This window comes from Cetorhinus maximus, chromosome 20 (genome assembly GCF_964194155.1).
Source record: "Cetorhinus maximus chromosome 20, sCetMax3.hap1.1, whole genome shotgun sequence".
Lineage (NCBI taxonomy): Eukaryota > Metazoa > Chordata > Chondrichthyes > Lamniformes > Cetorhinidae > Cetorhinus > Cetorhinus maximus.
The window spans coordinates 34,051,789-34,073,287 of NC_135898.1; the positions used below are offsets into that span (position 1 = coordinate 34,051,789).

Here is a 21,499-nt window from a genome sequence, read left to right on the forward strand (position 1 = left end):
TAAGCCAGTTCTGTTGAAGGGTCATGAGGACTCGAAACATCAACTTTATTCTTCTCCGCCGATGCTGCCAGACCTTCTGAGTTTTTCCAGGTAATTCTGTTTTTGTTTAGAGAGTTATATTGTCTGACAAGTTTACTCTGCAACTGATATACTACAGCTTGTAAATAGAGGACAGAATGGTATAGCATCATTGTTCCATCTAGCATATCAATTTAAATATTTTCAAAAAACCTTTTCTATTAAGAAGTGCATACTATCACAAATCTAGTATTTGCCTCAGTGTAATCCTGCTATGATGGTGGTGAAGGTGGTCCTGGAGCATAATGATGCAAGATAGCAGCCTTTCCCAAGCTCAGCGCTGAGCCAGTAACATTACCGCAACCTTCAATTAACCCTGTAACCGGCAGCAGTTGTGTGTTGTAAGTTGATGTACTGCAAATGACATAGTCACTGCAACAAAACCATGTGTTAAAACACACAATTAAAGGGCAAGGTGTTTTAGCCACAGTTCATGAGTAGCACTCTGGCCTGAGTCAGAAAGCCGCGGGTTCAGGTTCCACTCCGGAAACTTGAGCACAAAAATTTAAGCTAAGTACAGTACGGAGGAAATACCGCATTGCTGATGTCAAACCAAGGCCCTGTAAGCACTCTCAAGCGGACATGTAAGATCCCATTTCACTATTTCAAAGAAAAGCAGGAAGTTCTCGCCGGTGACCTGGCCAAAATTTACCCTTCAGCCAAAATCAATTAAATAGATTATCTGCTAATTATCACATTGCTGTTTGTGGGATCTTGCTGTGTGAAAATTGGCTGCTACGTTGTCTATATTACAGTAGTTACACTTCAAATATAGTGCATTATTTGTAAAGCAATTTGGAATGTCCTGGGTCATTAAAAGCAGTATATAAATGCAAGTGCTTGATTACTTTAATTAATCAACCAACCTCATTAAAAGTTGTGAGATCTTCTAAACTACAAAGTCTACAGCAACTTATCAAATTATACCCAGTTCATGCATTTGCCATCGCCACACACTAGTTACATATTACAAATTCATAACAAGAGTTTGTCCTCTCTCTTTGAAAATACTGACACAATGAACAATGAGAAAATAAGTGAACATAACAGCAGCTCAGGGGGCATTTCTTATTATATTTGGTGTCACATTTCATGGTACAGTTACACGTGTGGCAGATTTTCACCATGTAAAAATGAAGTACAAAGCAATCTGGTTAACTGACACCAAGCTCACAAAATTGAATGTGAAAATGTCACATTTACAAGAACTAGTCAAACAAAAAAATACACAATAGCATTGAAATAGAAGGACATGAAATTGTCAGACCATTTAAATTACTAGTGACATCAGTGAGAGAGAAATTTTCAGCTTGCCATGGGTCTGTGAGGGGCCAGTTTTATACACAGATAGCCAGTTGAAAATCCACCCCTACCCTGTTGCAAGGCAAGCTCTGGATTGTTGCTGGTCAGGGGTGTGGAGATCTTTGTTGGTTAATTAGGTTAATGTCTCCCTTGCACCACCACATAGATCCCAGGCAAGAAACAAAAAGTGACAGCCCGCATTTTGAGCACAAGGCCCAGTACAGTATATATACAGCATTACTGTTTCTACACAGCTGCACATTACAGAGATAAATGGCTAACCGCTAACGGAATGGAATGTTCTCTGCTAGACAATTGGATATGCTTCATGTTCTAACTTCAATGTGCCGAGAGATGCAGGGAAACATCCTGCTTCCCACGGATGACAGGTATTTGTTTTCAGCTCCTACGCGGACACTGAAACAAACATAATTGCCAGTAATAAGATCACACAGTAATTCATTACAATAACATTTACTCTAAACTACTGAAGTAGGTATCTGCAAAATTACATTTAAATAAGAAAAGACTGCCTACTTTTCCTCCTAATCTAATTGTCCCACTTTTATCAAACTTGACATCAAACTCCATCCTATTAATTCCAACCTGATTCTTCTCCTTGTTTTGAGACCAAATTCCTCCCTATTGCTCCTCTGTCCAATCCTGGAGAGATTGACTACAGCATTATCAGGTCCAGCAGCCTTCCAACTCCCCACCCAAGTAGGTCTCAAGAAAATATTCCTCAACAATTAGCTCAAACAGCTGAGCATCATTCGCAAATGGCATCACAACTAAGCCTGAATTCTGACCACGTCTAATGTCCACTTGTGCACTTTTCAGTGGGAGTCACTGGATAGCGACCAGGATCAGGAACCATAGCTAATTTCCCCTCTTCCTAGGGCATCTGTCACCTCCTATTGTCACCTCCAGCTGGGATGAGCTATATAGTTCAGTCTGAGATTTTCCACTCTCACTCTTCCTCTATATTTCTACTGCTTTTGAGCTTAAAATCTTTTCTTCTCTTGCACGTTCTCACATTCTCTTTTCAAGATCATTGTGACTTCTTAAAAAATAAAAGGTTTTGTTAACTGAGAAAGGTTCTTGCCAGAAATTCCACAGATTCTACTCCTGATAACTCAAAGTCCTTCCTGTGCTTTACAAAAATGGAGGAAGCATTAACTATATTAAAAAAAACAAAAAGGAAATCGCATTATGTAATGGAAATGATACAGCAAGCAAGGGGTTTAGTGCATATAATCAGATTGAGTGAAGCAGCTTTGAATAATGAGTAGACTGCATCTATTTGAATACACAGCTTCCCTTCAATCCAATTGGATCATTCTGCTGAAGTCAGTTTGGAGGGGTAGAATTTGGTCACCGGTTCCACCTGAGAGGGGATAGTCTGGTCACCAGATCATCCTACCAAAGCTGGTGAGGTGTTCGGGGAGGTGTGGGTGGGGGATAAATGTAATCTGATCACTGGATCCGCCTGCCAGACAGGGGATGTGGAGGAGTTTGGTCACTGGATCCAGAGTCAGAATGTGGGGCAGTTTGGTCACTGCCAGAGTCGGGATTGGGGGGGAAGTTTTAGTCACTAGATCCATAGGTCCAAGTCAGAGGAGGTGGGGGAGAGGAGAGGAGGAGGAGTTTGGTCACTGGGTCTACATGACCAAGTTGGGATGCGGGGAGGCTTGGTCACTGGATTCATCTGCCAGAGTCCGAACATGGAGGAGTTTCACCACTCGGTGTCTGCACACCTCTCAAACAGAGAATCTGAAATTTTCTACAATGCATCATGTATGGGCAGAACATGCAAGAACAGGTTAGGCTTTCCTTTCTGTATAAATAGTTCCCTGTGTCGTCCATGTATGTCTGTTGATTGTGGACCAAACTCACATACCACCTCCTTTCCATCAAACCTCAGAGGAAAATGCACAACACAGGTAATGGGAACAGAGGAATGAAAATGTCTTCAGTGAATCATAGGCAACATTGAAGGGAGTCAGCATCCTATTGCTGGATGGTGTCATTCAACTGCAGTTAAATGCTGCAGAATAAACATTTAACATAAGTTTCTATGATAAATACTGCACATGAAACGTGGACCATTAGCAAGGCTATTAAAATACAATCGACACCCAAAAAGACGCCTGTGGAAAGCTATCACAAGTTAGTGTGCACAGTGCACTGAAGGCAAAGTGGAACAACACAGCCAAAATATGGATGGCTTATGGTTCGAGATAAAATATAGTTGAAAAGATTTAATTGATAGTTTACAGATTTATCTCTTGGTCTTGTTCTTGGAACAAGAAGTCATTAGAATTGGAAGTCACAATCCAATCGGCATGACGTGACATAACCACTGAAATTCAAACAGCAAAGGAATGGATAAAATGCTATGACACATATTGCACCTACAAGACTAAATCATTTTATCCTGGGTCATTCTCCTCTTAACTACAAAGCTGTAGCATTTAGGGCTCCTTAATACAGAAGTGCTAGACTGAAGCAGAGCAGAATAAATGGAAAAACAGAGACCCTTTAGAAAGTGGTCCTTAAGAAATGACAAGTGTCTAAATAGAGACTCTTCAGAGAGATAAAAGTATGTCCAATACATACAACTCATTATAAGGCTCTCCATTATAATGTAAGTTGTATTAAAATGTTAGTGGAGCTTAGCTCCCAGGTTTTTGAAGTTATATGTTAAAGATCATAACTTGATTCCTAAGATCTTACAAAAGTGATGGTTTGTCAATAAAACTAATGTATCAAAATCTGGTGAAAGAGATGATATCCTTCAGGTAATACAACACTATTATACTTTAAATGGCAGGTCAAAGGTAAAAATACTTGCAAAACTGTACAATTAGAAATGTAAACAATAGGAATTCTCAGTTCCTTGTTATCCAACAGATGTTGGGAAATGAATAACTGAGGTAAATCTTTCTAGCTTAAATAAGTCTTTCCTTAGCCACTAGCTGCACGTTTGTCACCTTGAACAACCAGCTAATCTTAAAAAGCACCATTTCCAAGTCTCTTTGAATTGGTTACATAACTTCTTGTAGCATCTTCTACAATTTCTCCTTGCAATGATGAGGCCTCATCTCAAAACACTGTCCTTACACCCATTGGATCATCCTTTCAGTCTGAGTGGTTCTTTGCTAAGCCTCCGATCTTCATGACTGAATGCTTTCCTGTGATCCAACTCCCTGTCAAATTAATGGAAAATATATTGACAAATCAATCACTAACAAGAATATGAAAAGTTTAAAATTATTGCTTCACTACTACAACATGCATTCATAGAGCATCTTCAATGTAATAAAACATCCCAAGGTGCTTCACAGGGGTGTCATCAAACAAATTTGGCACTGAACCACAAAAGATGATATTAGTACAGGTGACCAAAAGATAGGTTTTAAGGAATGTTTTAGAGAGAAGTAGAGAGGTAGATAGGTTTAGGAAGGGAATTCCAGAGTTCAGGGCGTAGGCAATTGAAGGAATGGCCACCAATGGTGGAGCAAAGTAAATCAGAGGTGTATAAGAGGCCAGAATTGGAGAAGTGCAGGGATCGCGAAGAAGAGCTAGAGGGTAGAGATATAGGAAGGGCAACACTATGGAGGGATCTGAACACAAGGATGAGAATTTTAAAATCGTGGCATTGCTGGATGGGGTACCAACATTCAACGGTGATGGGTCAAGGGGAGCTTACTGCGCATCAGGATACAGGCAAGCAGTGTGGGATTGCCGATACCTGACCTATAATAGTGCGAAAATTTAGACTGAATTTAATTTAAATGTCAATAAACAGCTAACTTTTGACATTATTGAGGGGAGAAATCTGCAAAATCAAATTTCAATGAATGTCAAGAAAGCCTTTAATATACTGTTCAAACATTTCACAATTGCATGCAAACAAAAAAAGTAGTTTCCTCTTTGGGCACAATTGGTAATCAGGGCATAAATTGTCTTCAAAAGAGCACTAGTTTTCAGATTTGAATTCTTTGCTCAGGTTTCCGCTCAAGCTCATTTGTATAACAGCAGAAGTAAAATCTTCCATGGGCCAGTGCAATTGAGGAGCATTTTAGAATGTAGTTTTCCTTTTATTCTTACATTGAAAATATTCATTGATATATTTTTAAAAAGTAAGCTGTGCAGTTTGATTAATACAGCTAAAAACAAGTTTATCACCAAAAACAAGCATTAATAATAGTGTCAAGTCCATCATTTGTGACTAGTGCAATTTTAAATCATTGGAAATTACTTTAAAAACTATACAGTTTAATTTACATGCAGGAGTTAATTTCTAAGCTTTTTTAATATTTAAAAGCTTTAAAAAATCCCCTTTGGTGACCTTGCACCTAAAAATTTTAAAAGCCTCCTGAAGAGCCCTTAAACGGGCACAATTAGTGGAAACCTGCCATTGTGATTAATTCGATTTGGGGGCGTGCCCAGTTTTGTAGATGGGGTCAGCTACCAGCACACCATTTTTCAAAACAGCATCAAAGATCACAGAAATTCATATCTGCTGGATGCAACTATCACTTGAAATTCCATGATCTTTTGCAGTGTTGAGAATAAAAAAAACAGATTAGACCCAGAGGCAGCAAGAAAAGAATGTTCCATTTCATCAAAAATTTGACAAAAAGAGGCACAAATAAAAACTTGAACTCACCTTTTTCCTTTTGTCTTCAAGTCTCTGGTAGGCTGGAGTGTGAAGGTCCTCTATTGACTCGGCAATTGGTTTATTTAATGTTTCTGGAAGGAGGAGTCCCAGGAATCCCCCTGACATTCCGGCGATCCCAAACACAATGAATGGCATTGATGGATTCAGAGACCTCTGTTAACATAAGAAACCTCACCTCAATAAATTCTGGAATGCATAGCATTAAGGGAAGACAGCAACATAGGAACAGGGAGCAAGCCATTTACCCCCTTGAGTCTGTTCCGCCATTCAATGAGATTATGGGGGATCTGCGACCTATCTCCTTATACCCATCTTTGGTTAACAAAAATCTATCAATTTCGTATTTAAAATTGACAACTAATCTAGCATTAATGGTCATTTGCAGAAGAGAATTCCAAACTTCCGCCACCCTTTGGGCAGAGTTTAGTGGAGCTCTTGAAAGCAGGGATAGATGTGGCCAGAGAATAGGGAGGGAAGGGTATGGGGGGGTCGGGGGGATGGGGATATCATTCGAGGTTCTGACGCCATGGAATTCCATCAGTGGCAGGGAAGGCAGAGAACTGCCTTCCTGCCTGCCCAGAGGTCATTTCAGGCCCTTAAGTGGCCAGTTAAGGGCAACTTAAGGGCTTCTTCCGGTCGTGGCTCCCCAAAACAATCAAGGCAGATTTGCTACTTTCTGGCATGTTGTTGAGACCACTGCCGTCCTGACAAAATTCATCCTTAATGCGTAAAAGTCTTTCCTAATTTTACCCATGAAAGGTCTGGCTCTAATTTTTACACTATAGCCCCTAGTCCAAAACTCAACCAACAGAAATAGTTTCTCGCTATCCATCCTGTTTCCATTAATATCTTGAAGTCTTCAATCAAATCACTGGTTAACCTTCTGAACTTTACGGAATACAACACTAGTTTCAATCATCTCCCCTCATAATTTAACCCTTGGAGTCCAGGTATCATTCTGGTAAATCTATGCTACACTCCCTCCAAGGTCAATATATCCTCCGTAAGGTGTGGTGCTTAGAACTGCTCCATATTAACAACTCAGGTAAAAAGACAGAGTTATTTATTCAAGCTTGCTGACAATACAAAGCTCGGTGGAATGTAAGCTGAGGACACAAGAGGCTACAAAGAGATATAGGCAGGTTAAGTGAGTGGGCAACAAGATGATAGATGGAGCATAATGTGGGTAACAGTGAGGTTATTCTCTTTGATAGTAAGAATAGAACAGGTTTTTTTGAAAGATGTGAATCTTGTACATGTTGATGTCCAGAGGGACTTGAGTGTACTTGTACAAAAACACGGAAACTGAACAATAAAAACAAAAAGTGCTGGAAGTGCTCAGGTCAGTTAGCTTCTGTGAAGAGAAAAACAGAGTTAACGTTTCAGGTCTGTGACCTTTCATCAGAACTGAGGAAAGTTAGAAATCCAACAGGATTTGAGAAGTGAAAGGGGAGAGGGGAAGAACAACAAAAGGGAAGTTCTGTGATAAGGTGGAAGGCAGGAGTGATTAAATGACAAAAGGTTTTGTTACAAAAGCTAAAGGGGATAGTAATCAATTCAGTAAAGAATCAAAAGGTGAGTCTAGGTGAGGTGTGAATGGCTGGATAGCAACTGTTCTAATGCAAAATAAAGGAATAAATGAGAAAAAACCAAACCAACAAAAAGAGAACAAAAAGACCACGGCGCAATTATGATCTAAAATTATTGAACTCAACGTTGAGTTCAGAAGGCTGTAAAGTGAGAGTTAAAAGATGAGGTGCTGCTCCCCGAGCTTGTGTTGAGTTTCAATGGAACACTGCAGCAAGCCAAGGACAGAAAGGTCAGAGTGGGATTATGGTGGAGAATTGAAATAACAAGTGACAGGAAGCTCAGGGTCATGCTTGAAGACTGAACTGAGGTGTTGCGCAAAGTTGTCACCCAGTCTGGGTTTAGTCTCCCCAATGTAGAAGGGACCAAATTGTGAGCAGCAAATACTGTATACTAAATTGAAAGAAGTAAAAGTAAATCACTGTTTCACTTGGAAGGAGTGTTTAGGGTCTTGGATGGTGGGAAGGGAGGAGTTAAATGGGCAGACATTGCATCTCCTGCGCTTTTATGGAAAGGTGCCATAGAAAAGGAAAGGGATACGCTGGGGGATCCTTCTGTGAAGTTCCCAGGTAAGGGTTTGAACAGCAATTGCCCAAAGTGCACATTTCCTCTGGAAATCAGAGGGGGTGCGGGGAATCACCTGAAAATGTGGTTTAAATCGCAAACTTCGGGTGATTCCGCTGGGGTTATACCAATAGTTACTGAGAAAAAGTTAGAATTAAAACCTCTTCTAACTTCTGAGTAACTATTGTAAAGGCCCAGACTGACCCCCTCAGCAACCCCTACCCCACCCGGGCCTCTAACCAATCACCCTCCAAACCCCCGACCGAAACCCTCCCCCACCACCGCACGCACCCCCGGACTTCAGACCAACGCCCCCCCACCGCCTCCTACTGACCACCCCCATGACCCTCCGACCAACACAGCCCAACCGACCCCCCCACCCAACCCCACCCCCCCCTCGGACATCCAACTAGCACCCCAAAAATCCTATGCACTTATAGACACCTGCCTTTGACCTGGCCTGTCAAATTCCCTACCCCTTTAAACTTACCTGCTTTATGGCAACAAGTACTATAAAAAAGGGGGTATGGCCTCCTTGAATATGCTAGAGCCGCACTTCACTAGGGCCTACAAGGAGCCTTTTGTTGCTGGCACCAAGCAGCTCTGGTGAAATGAAGTGGCAACGTAATTTTCAAGACCAGCTAAGTGGGTATTTATTTCTTCTAATTCCTGTGGTAAAGCACTTTCCGATGCTAGTCGGAGGTTACGACCCCAAGTCCCTTTGGACCACCAATGCTTCAAGCTTTTCACCATTCAGAAAGTGCTCTGTTCTATCATTTTTAGATCCAAAGTGGATGAAATCACATTTGCCTACATTGAAATCTATTTGTGACAGTTTTACCCACATACTTAATCTATTAATATCTTTGTAATTTTATGTTTCCATCAGCACTGCTTACAATCTATCTTGTGTCATTGGCAAATTTAAGTATGTGGCTTTCTATCCCAACATGTGAGTTATTATTTAATAGAGTTTCTGGTTGAAGCCTCAATACAGATCCTTGTGGAACACCACTGGTCACATTCTGCAACTAGAGTACCTGCCCATCATCCCTTCTCTGTCTCCTGCCACTCAGCCACGTTCTTAACCAAGGCAATAATTTACCCTCAATTCCATGAGCTAATAGTTTCTCATGAGGGATTTTATCAAATGGCTTATGAAAATCCAGATAAATAACACCCATAGGTACTCCCACCCACTACGTAGGTAATTTCTTCAAAAAATAAAATCAAGCTCATCAGGCATGACCTACCCTTTACAAATCCATGATGGCTCTCTCTGATCAGCTGAAAATTTTCAAGGTGTTCAGTCACCCTATCCTTCAGTGCAAACTCTAGCAATTTCCTGACAACATATGTTAGGCTACTTGGTCTATAATTTCCTGGTTTCCCTGTCAGTTTTCTTAAACAGCAGAGTGACATGAGCAATTTTGCAATCCAAAGGAATGGTTCCCGAATCAAGATAACTTTGGAAGATTATAGTTCAGGCGTCCGCAATGTTCTCATCTACTTCCTTTAAAACCCAGGGATGGAAAGCATCTGGTCCTGGGACTGAAATTTAATTAATATAAACATGCTGAAGGTCACAGCTACTACAATATTGTTTACCAGGTCACTTTGTATGATTATAATTGGGAAATAATTCTGATGCTAATGCTTTAGAGGGGACATTCCTCAAACAACGCAACAATGAAATATTACATCAGTGGTGTTACAAGTGTCTTTAGAAAAATAATTAAGCCAGAGATCACAAAAAAATATTATTTTCCCTGTAAGAAAAGAATCCAGAAATGATCACAGGACAAATATACCACAGGCACTTACCAACTGAATAGAACTTGCTGCCCAACAACACTGGTCAGGGACACATTGTTGAGAGGGGACTGAGCCTTCTACAGATAATAGCCTAGTTAATAAGCAACACTGTCATGAATCCATGGATTTTCTTTTTAAATTAAACTGCAAGTGGGAGCGAAATAAATCTGCTCTCAAGCATCAAGTGTTCAGGTGGAATAAACTGCTTGAGATTTACACTAAATTACATTATTTGATTAAACGGCAGCAGTTAATGTACAATGATGATTAACTTTTCCTGATATTAACATATCTCCAGTCAATAAGAAAACTGCATCAGAGTGGTGCACCTCACAAAAGGTCTGTGAAATCACTCTGTGGCATAAATGAGTGTGAACAGATGCTTTTCTTTGCAACTTCACAATCATAGAATCACAGAAATTTACAATAGGCCATTTGGGCCACAGTGTCTGCACCATCTCTTTGAAACAGCTGCACATTAATCCCACTCCCTTTCTCTTTCCCCATAACCCTGCAAGTTTTTCCTTTTCAAGTATTAATCCAATTTCCTTTTGAAATTTAGCAACCTTTCAGGCAGCACATTCTGGATTTCAACAGCCTTCTGCATTATATAAGAATTCCATTTTTCACTCCTGGTTCTTTTAATAATTAAATCTGTGCCTCCTGGTTATCAATTCTCCTGCAGTGAAAACAGTTTCTCCCTATCTATGCTATCAAAGTCTTTCATAATTTTGAACACCTCTATCAAATCTCCCTTTAACCCTAACAAGAACAATCTCAGCTTTCTTATGGTATCTCCACATACCTGAAGTCCCTCATCCCTAGTATCATTCTAATAAATCTCCTCTGCATCCTCCCTAAGGCCTTGACATCATTCCTGAAGTGTCGTGCCCAGGATTAGACAGAATACTCCAGCTGAGGCCTAAACACTAACCCATTTATTGAAAAAAAATTTATGCAATTGAGTTGAAAGCCTATATACTGAGATCCCACAGAGCAGGTTCAAGGCAACATCTGCTGAAAAAGAAAATTGAGACTAACCAGAGATGGTACAAATGGAGCCAGAATCCCACCGACTCTGCATGACATCGAGCATATTCCTAATCCAGCATTCCTGTATGAAAGAAACCACATCAGTCCAGTACAGGCTTAAAAATCAAACCCTACAAACTTTCAGAGGTCAATTGCATATCAGATAGTAGAAAGCACTGTCCTTCCCCGCGGGCAAAATCTCACAACCTGGAGGGCAAGACATCAATTTTCTGGCTTCAGAATCTCAAACTGATCAGTAATTTATATTTCTGTTCACGCACAGATACTTACTGTGGATTATGTTTCGGACAGCTAGGCTTTGCTCCCTGTATGGAACGAAAAGCTAGCTAAACTACCTCCCCCAACCTGCACATTATAGATTGGATTTCTAGGTACTTCGAAATGAGAATGTCTGCCCAGCCCTCCCACATTCCCGCTTCGCAAACTCTGAATGTACTTGGAATACATATACGGACTCCTCCTGAATTACTACATTCCCAATCTGGCATCATTCCACTTTTTAACAAGTCCTACCTTCATGTAAGCTACATGAAGAAAGTTTAAAGACTGACAGGTGGGTTAAAGAAATGGTAATCTGAATGCAATAATCTGCAGAAATTGAACCCCAAGAAAGAAACTTCTCAGTGAAACCTGGTCTACAGGAATTGGTGCTTGAAAAATTGTTCATGGCAAATGAGGAAAAAAACCAGAATGCTATTTTGAACCACTGGGAGGTAGTGGAAAATGTAGCCTGCTGCATGAAGGACATTTTTAAGGGTGAATTCAACAGCTCTGTGATCCCCCCCCCAACCCCCCCGCCCCTTGTGCTCAACAAGGAGTATGAATCAAAGAATTAGTGCCAAGGTGATTCAATCCATTCCAAGGTTCTTCGAATTTGGCCCTTCTCACCCCTCAGCTGCTGAGATGACAGGGTATCAAACTGACCCTTTAATTCCCATCCCAGTCTCCAGATGGAGAAGCCACTGTGTAATCACTAGGGGTGGGAGGGGGGAAAATAAACATCACTAGAATGTTCCATCATGACCATTAATGAAAGCTCTGACCATGAGTGCAAGCTAGACAGTTTTATCATTTAATATTCGTATTAGCATTTTCTATAGAATTGTGGAGGACACTGCTTTCTTGCAGCACACAACCAAGCTGGATTGCAAATGCAGCTGGAGAACTGGTTTCCCACTCAAAATTATTCAGAATAGTTAGTAGAGGCAACATGGTGCTACTGCTGAGCCACTTCAGAAACAAAATGCCCTGATCATGCTGGGATTTTTCTGTCTTCAGTTCCTACTTCCCACTCCTCTGTAGTGTGAAGCAGATGATTGAATTCCTTAAGAAAAATCTCACTTATTTACTAACGGCCATCCGTTTGAAGAACTAGAAGCTGTACAGACACTATCTGTTTCAGAATCGAACCAGCTTGTACTTCGTGCAAATTTGGTCACTGTAGAATGATCATGCTTCTATGGATGAGGAGATTTATAACGTCTAACGGTGGGGTAAATGTGGTGAATGTGGGAATGTGGGTTCACACTACCAGTATACTTAGTTGTCCTGGTTTGTTTGTCAGATCAGCACATGATGGGTTCAAACAGCTTTCTTCTGAACAAGGAAACATAATGAAGCAGGCCAAAGGCAAGGATGAGGAGTTGAAGGAATGTACAAAAGTCATTAAACCTTGTCTAGAGATGTTGGTCTGGTCACTGTGTTTATAGTAATAAAGTGATTAAAAGAGCTTAAATGAATCATATAACTGTGGTAACGGAATGATTAGGGGTATGACTGAGGGGATCTAAGTTCATTTTGCTAGTTCCATGTTGTTATTCTGATGTGTCTTGATGTATTGTGATTTAGTGGCAGTATGAATGGGAATGCAAAATCAAAGGTAAATTGTTTTTATAGCTTTTAGTGAACCATTGTATGTTGTCATCATACTGGACTGTAGAGTGTGATATACCCGACTACTCATGTTGGATCATCTAATATGAGCTCATTAAAGATCTGATTCAGTATTGTTGCAACTGATGCCTATGTACCCTGGTGTTTAAATTAACATGACAAATTAGAAGAAGAAAGCAGACCAGACAGTAATTCTCCAGTAGTCAACTGACTATGATTCAGGGTTACAATAACCCATTCACAGAGATGTCTTCAGTGTGTCCATGGAAAGCATCGCTCAGGCATCCCATCACTCAGATATCTATTCTCAGTAAAAGTTCTGAAACAAAGTCCAAGTTGGAATACCCAGAACAGTACAATTCCCTCACTGTTCATCTTGTTTCAACAAGGTTGACTTCTCCATTGCAATAAGGGGACAATAATATTGCCTTCTTTACTTGCAACTGATGCACCATCAGCTTGATTTTTTTAACTTTTTCCCTTTTATCATCTTTCTTTGAGACAATTTGGGTACATCCTACATGTACTAAATTAACAAAAAGGTTGCATTCTCTTTACTGACATGGCTCTTATTTAGCGCCGTAAACTGAAAAGGTCAGTCAGGAACAAGTCCCAGGTTTTGCTGATCCCTCCCTAGAGGTTCCATTCCACTTGTCCTCAAGTGGGATATTTGCCATTACTGACACAGTTATCTTCTCCAAAATCCATGCTCACCTTTCCCAAAACTCCATGTCTGAACCCCTCCAAGTTTCTGTCACTGCTCAAGTTCCAAAACGGCCCTTAATAAATAACGTCCTATGTGACTGTGATAAACTAGCCCTCCTCATCCTTTTCGACCTGACCTGTCTGCATCCTTTGACATGACTGACCACACCATCCTCCTCCAACGCCTCTCCTCCATTGTCCAGCTAGGTGGGGCTGCACTTACCTGGTTCCATTCTCACCTATGCAGTCTTATTCAGAGAATCACCTGCAATGGCTTCTATTCCCATCGTTACCTCTGGACTTCCCCAAGGATCTATCCTTGGCTCCTTCCTATTTCTCATCTACATGTTGCCCCTCGCCAACATCATCCAAAGGCAAATCAACACAAACGACCACCTCACAACCATCTCTCTCAACCCCTCCATCGTCGCTGATTTGTCACACTGCTTGCTCGATATCCAGTATTGGATGAGCAGATACTTCCTCCAACCATTGTCTTCAGTCCCTGCCACAAATTCCATTTCCTAGCCACCAATTCCATTCTCTCCCTGACAACTATCTGAAGCAGAATCCCTGTCCCCAACCTTGATATCGTATTTGACCCTATGATGATCTTCTGATCATATATCCACTCCATCACTAAGATTTCCTATTTCCGCTTCTGGAACATCACCCATCTTCACCCCTGCCTCAGCTCATCTGCTGCTGAAACCCTCATCCATGCCTTTATTATTCCAACATTTTCCCAGTTGGTCTCACATGTACACCCTCCATAAATTTAAGCTCATCCAAAACTGTACTGCCTGTATCCAAATCCCATTCACCCATCAACCCTTTCATTTGATGATCTACATTGGCTTCCAATCTAGTAATGTCTAAATTTTAAAATTCTCATCTTTGTTTTCAAATCCTTCCATGGCCTCACCCCTTTCTATCTCTGTAACATTCTGCAGTCTGTTGGTGGAACATGCAGCCACCTCCAGCACTCCAGGACTCACAGAAGGAGCTTATTTCTCCAGCTGCCATTCTGATCCCTGAAAGATGAATCACCTGCACCTGAACTACCCCTTGAAATAATGCTCCCATAGATGGCTCCTGGGAGGTCTTGTGGCTCAGTGGGTAGCATCCCTGCTGCTGAACCAGAAGTTCCAGCTTCAAGTCCCACCCCAGGACTTGATGGCCAAGGAAGGTGCATTAATAAAGCAGCCAAACAGGTGTATCAATCTACAAATCCTTCCAACACAGGCCGATGGCAGGCGGTAAGAGCACGAGAGATTCCTGGTCAGCCATGTGATGGAAAGTAAATTGGAGTCTCTACCATCACTGTCCAGGCCACAACATGCTTTTGCATGCAGCCACAAAATTTAGACTTCCTGAGTGAACTGTAACACATCACCACCACTAGATAACCAGAAAGCCAATCCCATGAGGTGTTAGTGAGTCAGGCACTCAGTTGGAACTTCCAATTTTTTGACGTCAGGGTCCTAATGACATTAAAGAACTCTGATTTGTATATATTTCTGAGCTGCCAATTTGCTTTGAGCACATACCTCAGCCACCTAAAAAAGTGCATGATTAGAACGGGTGGGCAAGCTTTCGGAGGTGGTTTGAATGGTGTTCCCAGCAGCAACTGAGGTTAAAATCGCCCCTATAAATTAGTTAGAAACTACTGTAATGACTGTGACAGTGAGGCCCCACGTTGCAGAACTTTTGTCCATTGGAGTAGTTTTGTTCTGTATTGAAGATATGAGATGGTTAAAATGAGGCAACCGAGAAACAGCAACGATTTTAGCTCACCACTGAGTTCCACATAGCTACAGTGAGCCAGAACTGCATGTACAGAATTTTGCCCTCGTCGGGTGAGCTTGGCAGGGGCGGGGGGGAGCAGTCGGGAAGCTGACCACCACCCACAATCGGGGCCCGACCGTGATTTCACGCTGGCGGGCCAATTAAAGCCAGCCCTGCGTGTACACCAGCTACCGAGCCTCCGAGATGGGGGCGGGCAGCTGTAGGGGCATTCTGGCCTCCGGGTCCAATGGCGACCTGGCAGCTGGTTCAAAAACGGTGCAAGCAGCTCCAGTTGCAGCAGCGACATGGCTGCAAACGGAGATGTAGAGACCAGGCAGGAGGTGAGGTCGGCTGGGCACTCGGCCCCGTTTGTCCAATGAGTGCCTCGCTGCCCGCCCGGAGGCAGTGGCTGCCAGAGGGGACACCTGTGTCCCCAGAGATGGGAGAAGGAGGCCACCGCACTTCACAAACAGGGCATGGGAGGAGGTGGCAGCCCAGGTGAGCAGCCAAAACACACTTGGTGCGGCGCACTTTGGTGCAGTGCCGGGAGCGCTTCAATGACCTGCTGCACTCAGGAAGGGTGAGTACCGTGTTGGCATGGGTCAGTGTGTTCAACTGTTTTGGGCTGGCCATCCCCCCCATGGAGCTCAGGGGTGTTAGAGTCTGAGTGCCAACTGTCAATCACGCTGGAGCTGGCCAAGGGGGTGAGCTCTGGCTGCTTTGGCTAAGTGCCTTGCGGCTCGAGGGCCACGACTCCCATCTTCCCTGCAAGGTTCTCCTCAGCTGGGGTTGGCCAGGCTGCAATGGCGCTGCAGGCAGAGAGTGCTCCTCTGTCTTTTCAGGAGGAGACATCCCATAACAATATTGAGGTGTCACAGACTGGTGGAGGACCCCCACACCTCCTCATCCTCACCCGATGCGAGCAGGAGGCCTTGGAGCTCGAGAGGCGCCATGCACCTCGTTCGACCAGCCGCGGTAAAGCTGGGGTATCAGGTGAAGGTAGGAGCACTGAGGTGAGAGTTTTGGATGCTGCAAACAATCTTGCGCTGTCTCATCATTGATGGGAGCCTCCAGTCTGGAGTCCTCATTGATCATTGAAAGACGATGGCACTTTGATGCAGATCTCCAATGTCTCACCAGAGTGCCTGGCATGTGCAGTGACAGTGTGATGCCATTCTCATAGAGTCATAGAGGTCTACGGCACAGAAAAAGGCCCTTCAGCCCATCGAGTCTGCACCGGTCAAACAAGTACCTAACTACTCTAATCCCATTTTCCAGCACTAGGCCCATAGCCTTGTATTTGCAAATCCAAATACTTCTTAAATGTTATGAGGGTTTCTGCCTCTACTACCCTTTCAAGCAGAGAGTTCCAGATTCCCACCATCCGCTGGGTGAAAAAAATTCTTCCTCACATCCCCACTAAACCTGCCCCTTACCTTAAATCTATGCCCTCCCAGATTATTGATCCCTCCACCAAGGGGAAAAGTTCCTTCCTGTCTACCCTATCTATGCCCCTCATAATTTTATACTCCTCAATCATGTCCCCCCTCAATCTCCTCTGCTCCAGGGAAAATAACCCCAGTCTATCCAATCTCTCCTCATAACTAAAACTCTCCAGCCCAGGCAACATCCTGGTAAATCTCCTCTGCACTCTCTCTAGTGCAATCACATCCTTCCTATAATGCAGATTCCAGAACGACACACAATACTCTAGCTTCTCCCTTAGATCTGCCACCAAGCGGCCAAGTGCAGGACCTCCAGGAGCTACCCCGACCTCGGAGGACCGCCATGCTCCTGAAGCATCTCCGTCACACCCACTCTCTGAAGCAGGCACCAACGCAGATACCAGCACCTCGGTGGGCATTAGTTTGGCGGCTAGTATCTTGGTGCACATTGGTGAGGGCACTTCACACTCGCTTGAGGTGCAGGCAGAGGCAGAGAATGCCCAGGACGCCAGCAGTAGGAGAACTGCTAGAGACCAGGACAATGCTCAGTCGAAGGGTGATGATGGGCCTCTGGAGTCGTCCATTAGGCAGCAGATGCTGGATGTCCAGCGGGATGTGCAAGAGGATCTGCAGGAGATCCATGAGGGTATGCGTGCCATGGTCTCTGTTGTGGAGGAGTCCCTGCGGAGCGTGAGCACTGCTTTGACCCTCATGGCCGAGCGCAATGCCTCTTCCATGGAGAGACTGCTCTGGAACAGAATCAGAGGGTCCTGGGGTTGCGTTCAGACCTGCAAGCCCTCACACAGGTACTGACATCAGCTGGTCAGTGTCCATGTGTGAGATGGATGGGACACCTAGTATCCCAGCTAGGTGCCCATCCATCAATGGTGAGCAGGGGGGTACACGGCGACCTCACTTTCGCACACGAGCTGCTTGTCATCTCTGTGGGCTCCTCTCAGGGCGCTCTGGATGACGGCAGCAGCTCCTCCGCCCCTCTGCCAGTGGCCGTGGCATCTAATAAGGCTGCGTGACTGGGGAGATGCCAGCTGTGGCACTGGCAGCTCCCTCCCAGGCACAGCCAGCACAGGCTCCACTGGCCAGAGGACAACCGCCAAGGTCATCAAGACCAACAAGACACCAGAGTCAGCAGGTTGTCTCCAATGCCGGTGCCAGCAATGGGGGAGCACCTAGATGTAACACTCGTAAACGTAAGTTTAAAGCACCTTAAGCACAAGAGGGGCGAGTCACATGTGATCTTTTGTTCCCCCATTTTGTTTTACTTTTTTTACTGGTGTGACCAACAACACCGGATATTGTTCTCTTCAATAATCTGAAAGTTTCAACATTGAATCACATTGCTTTTGTGTATGCTTCATTTGATTTGTAGGTGCAGGGTATTCCAGTATGTAATGCTGGACATGGGTGGCTCGAAACTTTATTGCGCAGGCACTGGATGTCTCTTGGGGTCAAAGGAAAGGATCATTTCTGCGATCCAGGATGAAGGCAGCAGCCCTTATATGGCAGCCTAGCTGAAAGAGCATTGTATAAAGGCAACCCTGGTGTGCCTGCCTCCCTGGAGGTTACTGAGGTCGGGCCCTCAGTGTTTCCTCACTGTGCTCCTCTTCTGACTCACTACTGGACTATCATCTGTGGCCTGTGCAGCTGCGTCAACATCCTCTTCCTCCAGTGGGGTTGTGGGGAGCGCAGCATGCAACCACTATCAGTGACACCCACTCTGGGGGATATTGCACTGCGTTCCCTGTGCAGTCCAGGCATAAGACCATAAGGCATAGGAGCAGAAGTAGGCCATTCAGCCCATCGAGTCTGCTCCGCCATTCAATGAGATCATGGCTGATCTGATCATCCTCAACTCCACTTTCCTGCCTTTTCCCTATAACCCTCAATTCCCTTACTGATTAAAAATCTGTCTGTCTCAGCCTTGAATATACTTAACGACCCAGCCTCTACAACCCTCTGTGGTAAAGAGTTCCACAGATTCACTACCATCTGAGAAGAAATTCCTTCTCATCTCTGTTTTAAATGGGCAACCCCTTAGTCTGAGATTATGCTCTCTGGTCCTAGATTCTCCCACAAGGGGAAACAACCTCTCAGCATCTACCATGACAAGCCCCCCAAGAATCTTATATGTCTCAATAAGGTCACCTCTCATTCTTCTAATTCCAATGGGTACAAGCTCAACCTACTCAACTTCTCCTCATAAGAAAATCCCTCCATACCCAGGATCAACCTAGTGAACCTTCTCTGGACTGCCTCCAATGCCAGTATATCTTTCCTTAGATAAGGGGACCAAAATTGTTCACAGTATTCTAGGTGTGGTTTAACTAGTGTCTTGTATAGTTTTAGCAAGACTTCCCTATTTTTATACTCCATTCCCTTTGAAATAAAGGCCAACATTCCATTTGCCTTCCTGATTATCTGCCACCTTCTGCAGTCTTTCTCCATTTAAATAATATTCAGCTCCTCTATTCTTCCTGCAAAAGTGCATAACCTTACATTTTCCCACATTATATTCCATCTGCCAAGTTTTTGCCCACTCACTTAACCTGACTATATTCCTCTATAGACTTCAAGTCATCCTCACCACTTGCCTTTCCATCTATTTTTGTGACATCGGCAAACTTGGTGATAGTACATTCACTTCCCTCATCTAAGTCATTAATATATATAGTAAATAATTGTGGCCCCAGCCCTGATCCCTGTGGCACTCCATTAGTTACAGGTTGCCATCCCGAAAATGCTCCCCTTATCCCAACTCTGTCTTCTACTAGTTAGTCAATCCTCTATCCATGCTAATATACTACTCCCAACACCATGGGCTCTTATCTTATTATGTGGCCTGATATGCGGTATCTTATTTGGAAATCCAAATATATTACATCTACTGATTCCCCTTTATCTATCCTGCTTGTTACCTTCTCAAAGAATTCTAATAAATTTGTTAGGCATGATTTCCCCCTTCATGAAGCCATGCTGACTCTGCTTGATTATATTATATATTTCTAAATGTTTTGCTATTATATCCTTTATAATAGTCTCTAACATTTTCCCAATGACGGATGTTAAGCTAACTGGCCTATAGTTAGCTGTTTTTTGTCTCCCTCCCTTTTTGAATAAGGGTGTTACATTGGTCGTTCTCCAATCCTCTGGGACTTTACAAAATCTAAGGATTCTTGGAAGATTACTACCAGTGTGTCCACTGTAGCTACTTCTTTTAATATCCTAGGATGCAACCCATCAGGTCCAGGGGATTTATTAGCCTTTCGCCCCATTAGTTTCCCTAGTACTTTTTCTCCAGTGATAGTTATTGTATTTATTTTCTCCCCACCTTTTGTCCCTTGATTATTTAGTATTTTTGGAATGCTATTGGTATCTTCTACCTTGAAGACTGATGCAAAGTATTTATTCAACTCCTCCACCATTTCCTGGTTCCCCATTATTATTTCTCCAGCCTCATTCTCTAAGGGGCGTCTGTTCACTTTGGCCTCTCTTTTATATATTTAAAGCTCTTACTGTCCGTTTTGATATTACTTGCTAGTTTACCCTCAAAGCTTATTTTTTTCCCTCTATTTTTTTGGTCATCTTTTATTGGTTTTTAAAACTTTCCCAATCCTCTGGCGTACCACTAATCTTTGTCACATTGTATGTTTTTTCTTTCAATTTGATACTGGCCTTAACTTCCTTGGTTAACCATGGCTGGTTTATCCCCTTCCTTGAATCCTTCTTCCTCACTGGGATATATCTTTGTTGTGAGTCATGAACTATTTTCCTAAACGTCTGCCATTGGTCATCGATCGTTTTTTCTGCTAAACTGCTTTCCCAGTCCACTCCAGCCAACTCTGCCCTCATTCCATTGCAATTACTCTTATTTAAGTTTAGCACAGTTGTTTCAGTTCCAAGTTTCTCACTTTCAAACTGAAAGCTAAATTCTACCATATTATGGTCACTATTTCCTAGGGGATCCTTTATTCCGAGATCATTTATTAAACCTGCCTCATTGCGCATTACCAAATCCAAAATAGTCTGATCCTTGGTTGGATACTGTCCCAAATACACTCTATGAATTCTTGCTCGTGTCTACCTCTGCCAATTTGATTTTCCCAATCTACATGAAGATTAAATCACCCATGATTAATGTACAACCTTTTTTACATTCCCTCATTATCTCCTGATTTATTTTCTGTCCTACTGTATAGCTACTGTTAGGGAGCCTATAGATTACTCCCATCAGTGTCTTCTTCCCCTTGTTATTTCTTACCTCCACCCATATGGATTCTACATCGTCTGATCCAAGATCCTTTCCAGTTATCGCACTTATTCCATCCCGTACTAACAAAGCTACCCCACCACCCTTTCCTTCCTGGCTGTCCTTTCGAAAAGTCACATACTCCTTAATATTTAGTTCCCAGCTTTGATCTACTTTTAACCACATCTCCGTAATGGCTATAAGATCATACCCATTAACCTCTATTTGTGCTGTTAATTCATTTATTTTGTTCCGAATACAACTGCATTTAAGTAAAGTGCCACTAATTTTGCCTTTTTACCATTTTTTCCCCCTTTG

At 42.9% G+C, this 21,499-nt stretch overlaps 1 protein-coding gene across 2 annotated transcripts in view; it reads right to left on the reverse strand.

Annotated features, from left to right (window-relative positions):
- Positions 1-1,132: 1,132 nt before the first annotated feature.
- Positions 1,133-21,499, reverse strand: part of slc22a15 (solute carrier family 22 member 15) — a 79,753-nt gene continuing 59,386 nt past the window's right edge. For both annotated transcript variants that reach the window (XM_078565868.1, XM_078565867.1), the window contains exons 10-12: positions 11,075-11,147; positions 6,056-6,220; positions 1,133-4,589 (exon numbers count right to left, since the gene is read on the reverse strand). In XM_078565868.1, coding sequence (XP_078421994.1) covers positions 4,557-4,589; positions 6,056-6,220; positions 11,075-11,147 — 271 coding nt within the window. In that variant the 3' untranslated portion in view covers positions 1,133-4,556. The remainder of the gene's footprint in view (positions 4,590-6,055; positions 6,221-11,074; positions 11,148-21,499) is intronic.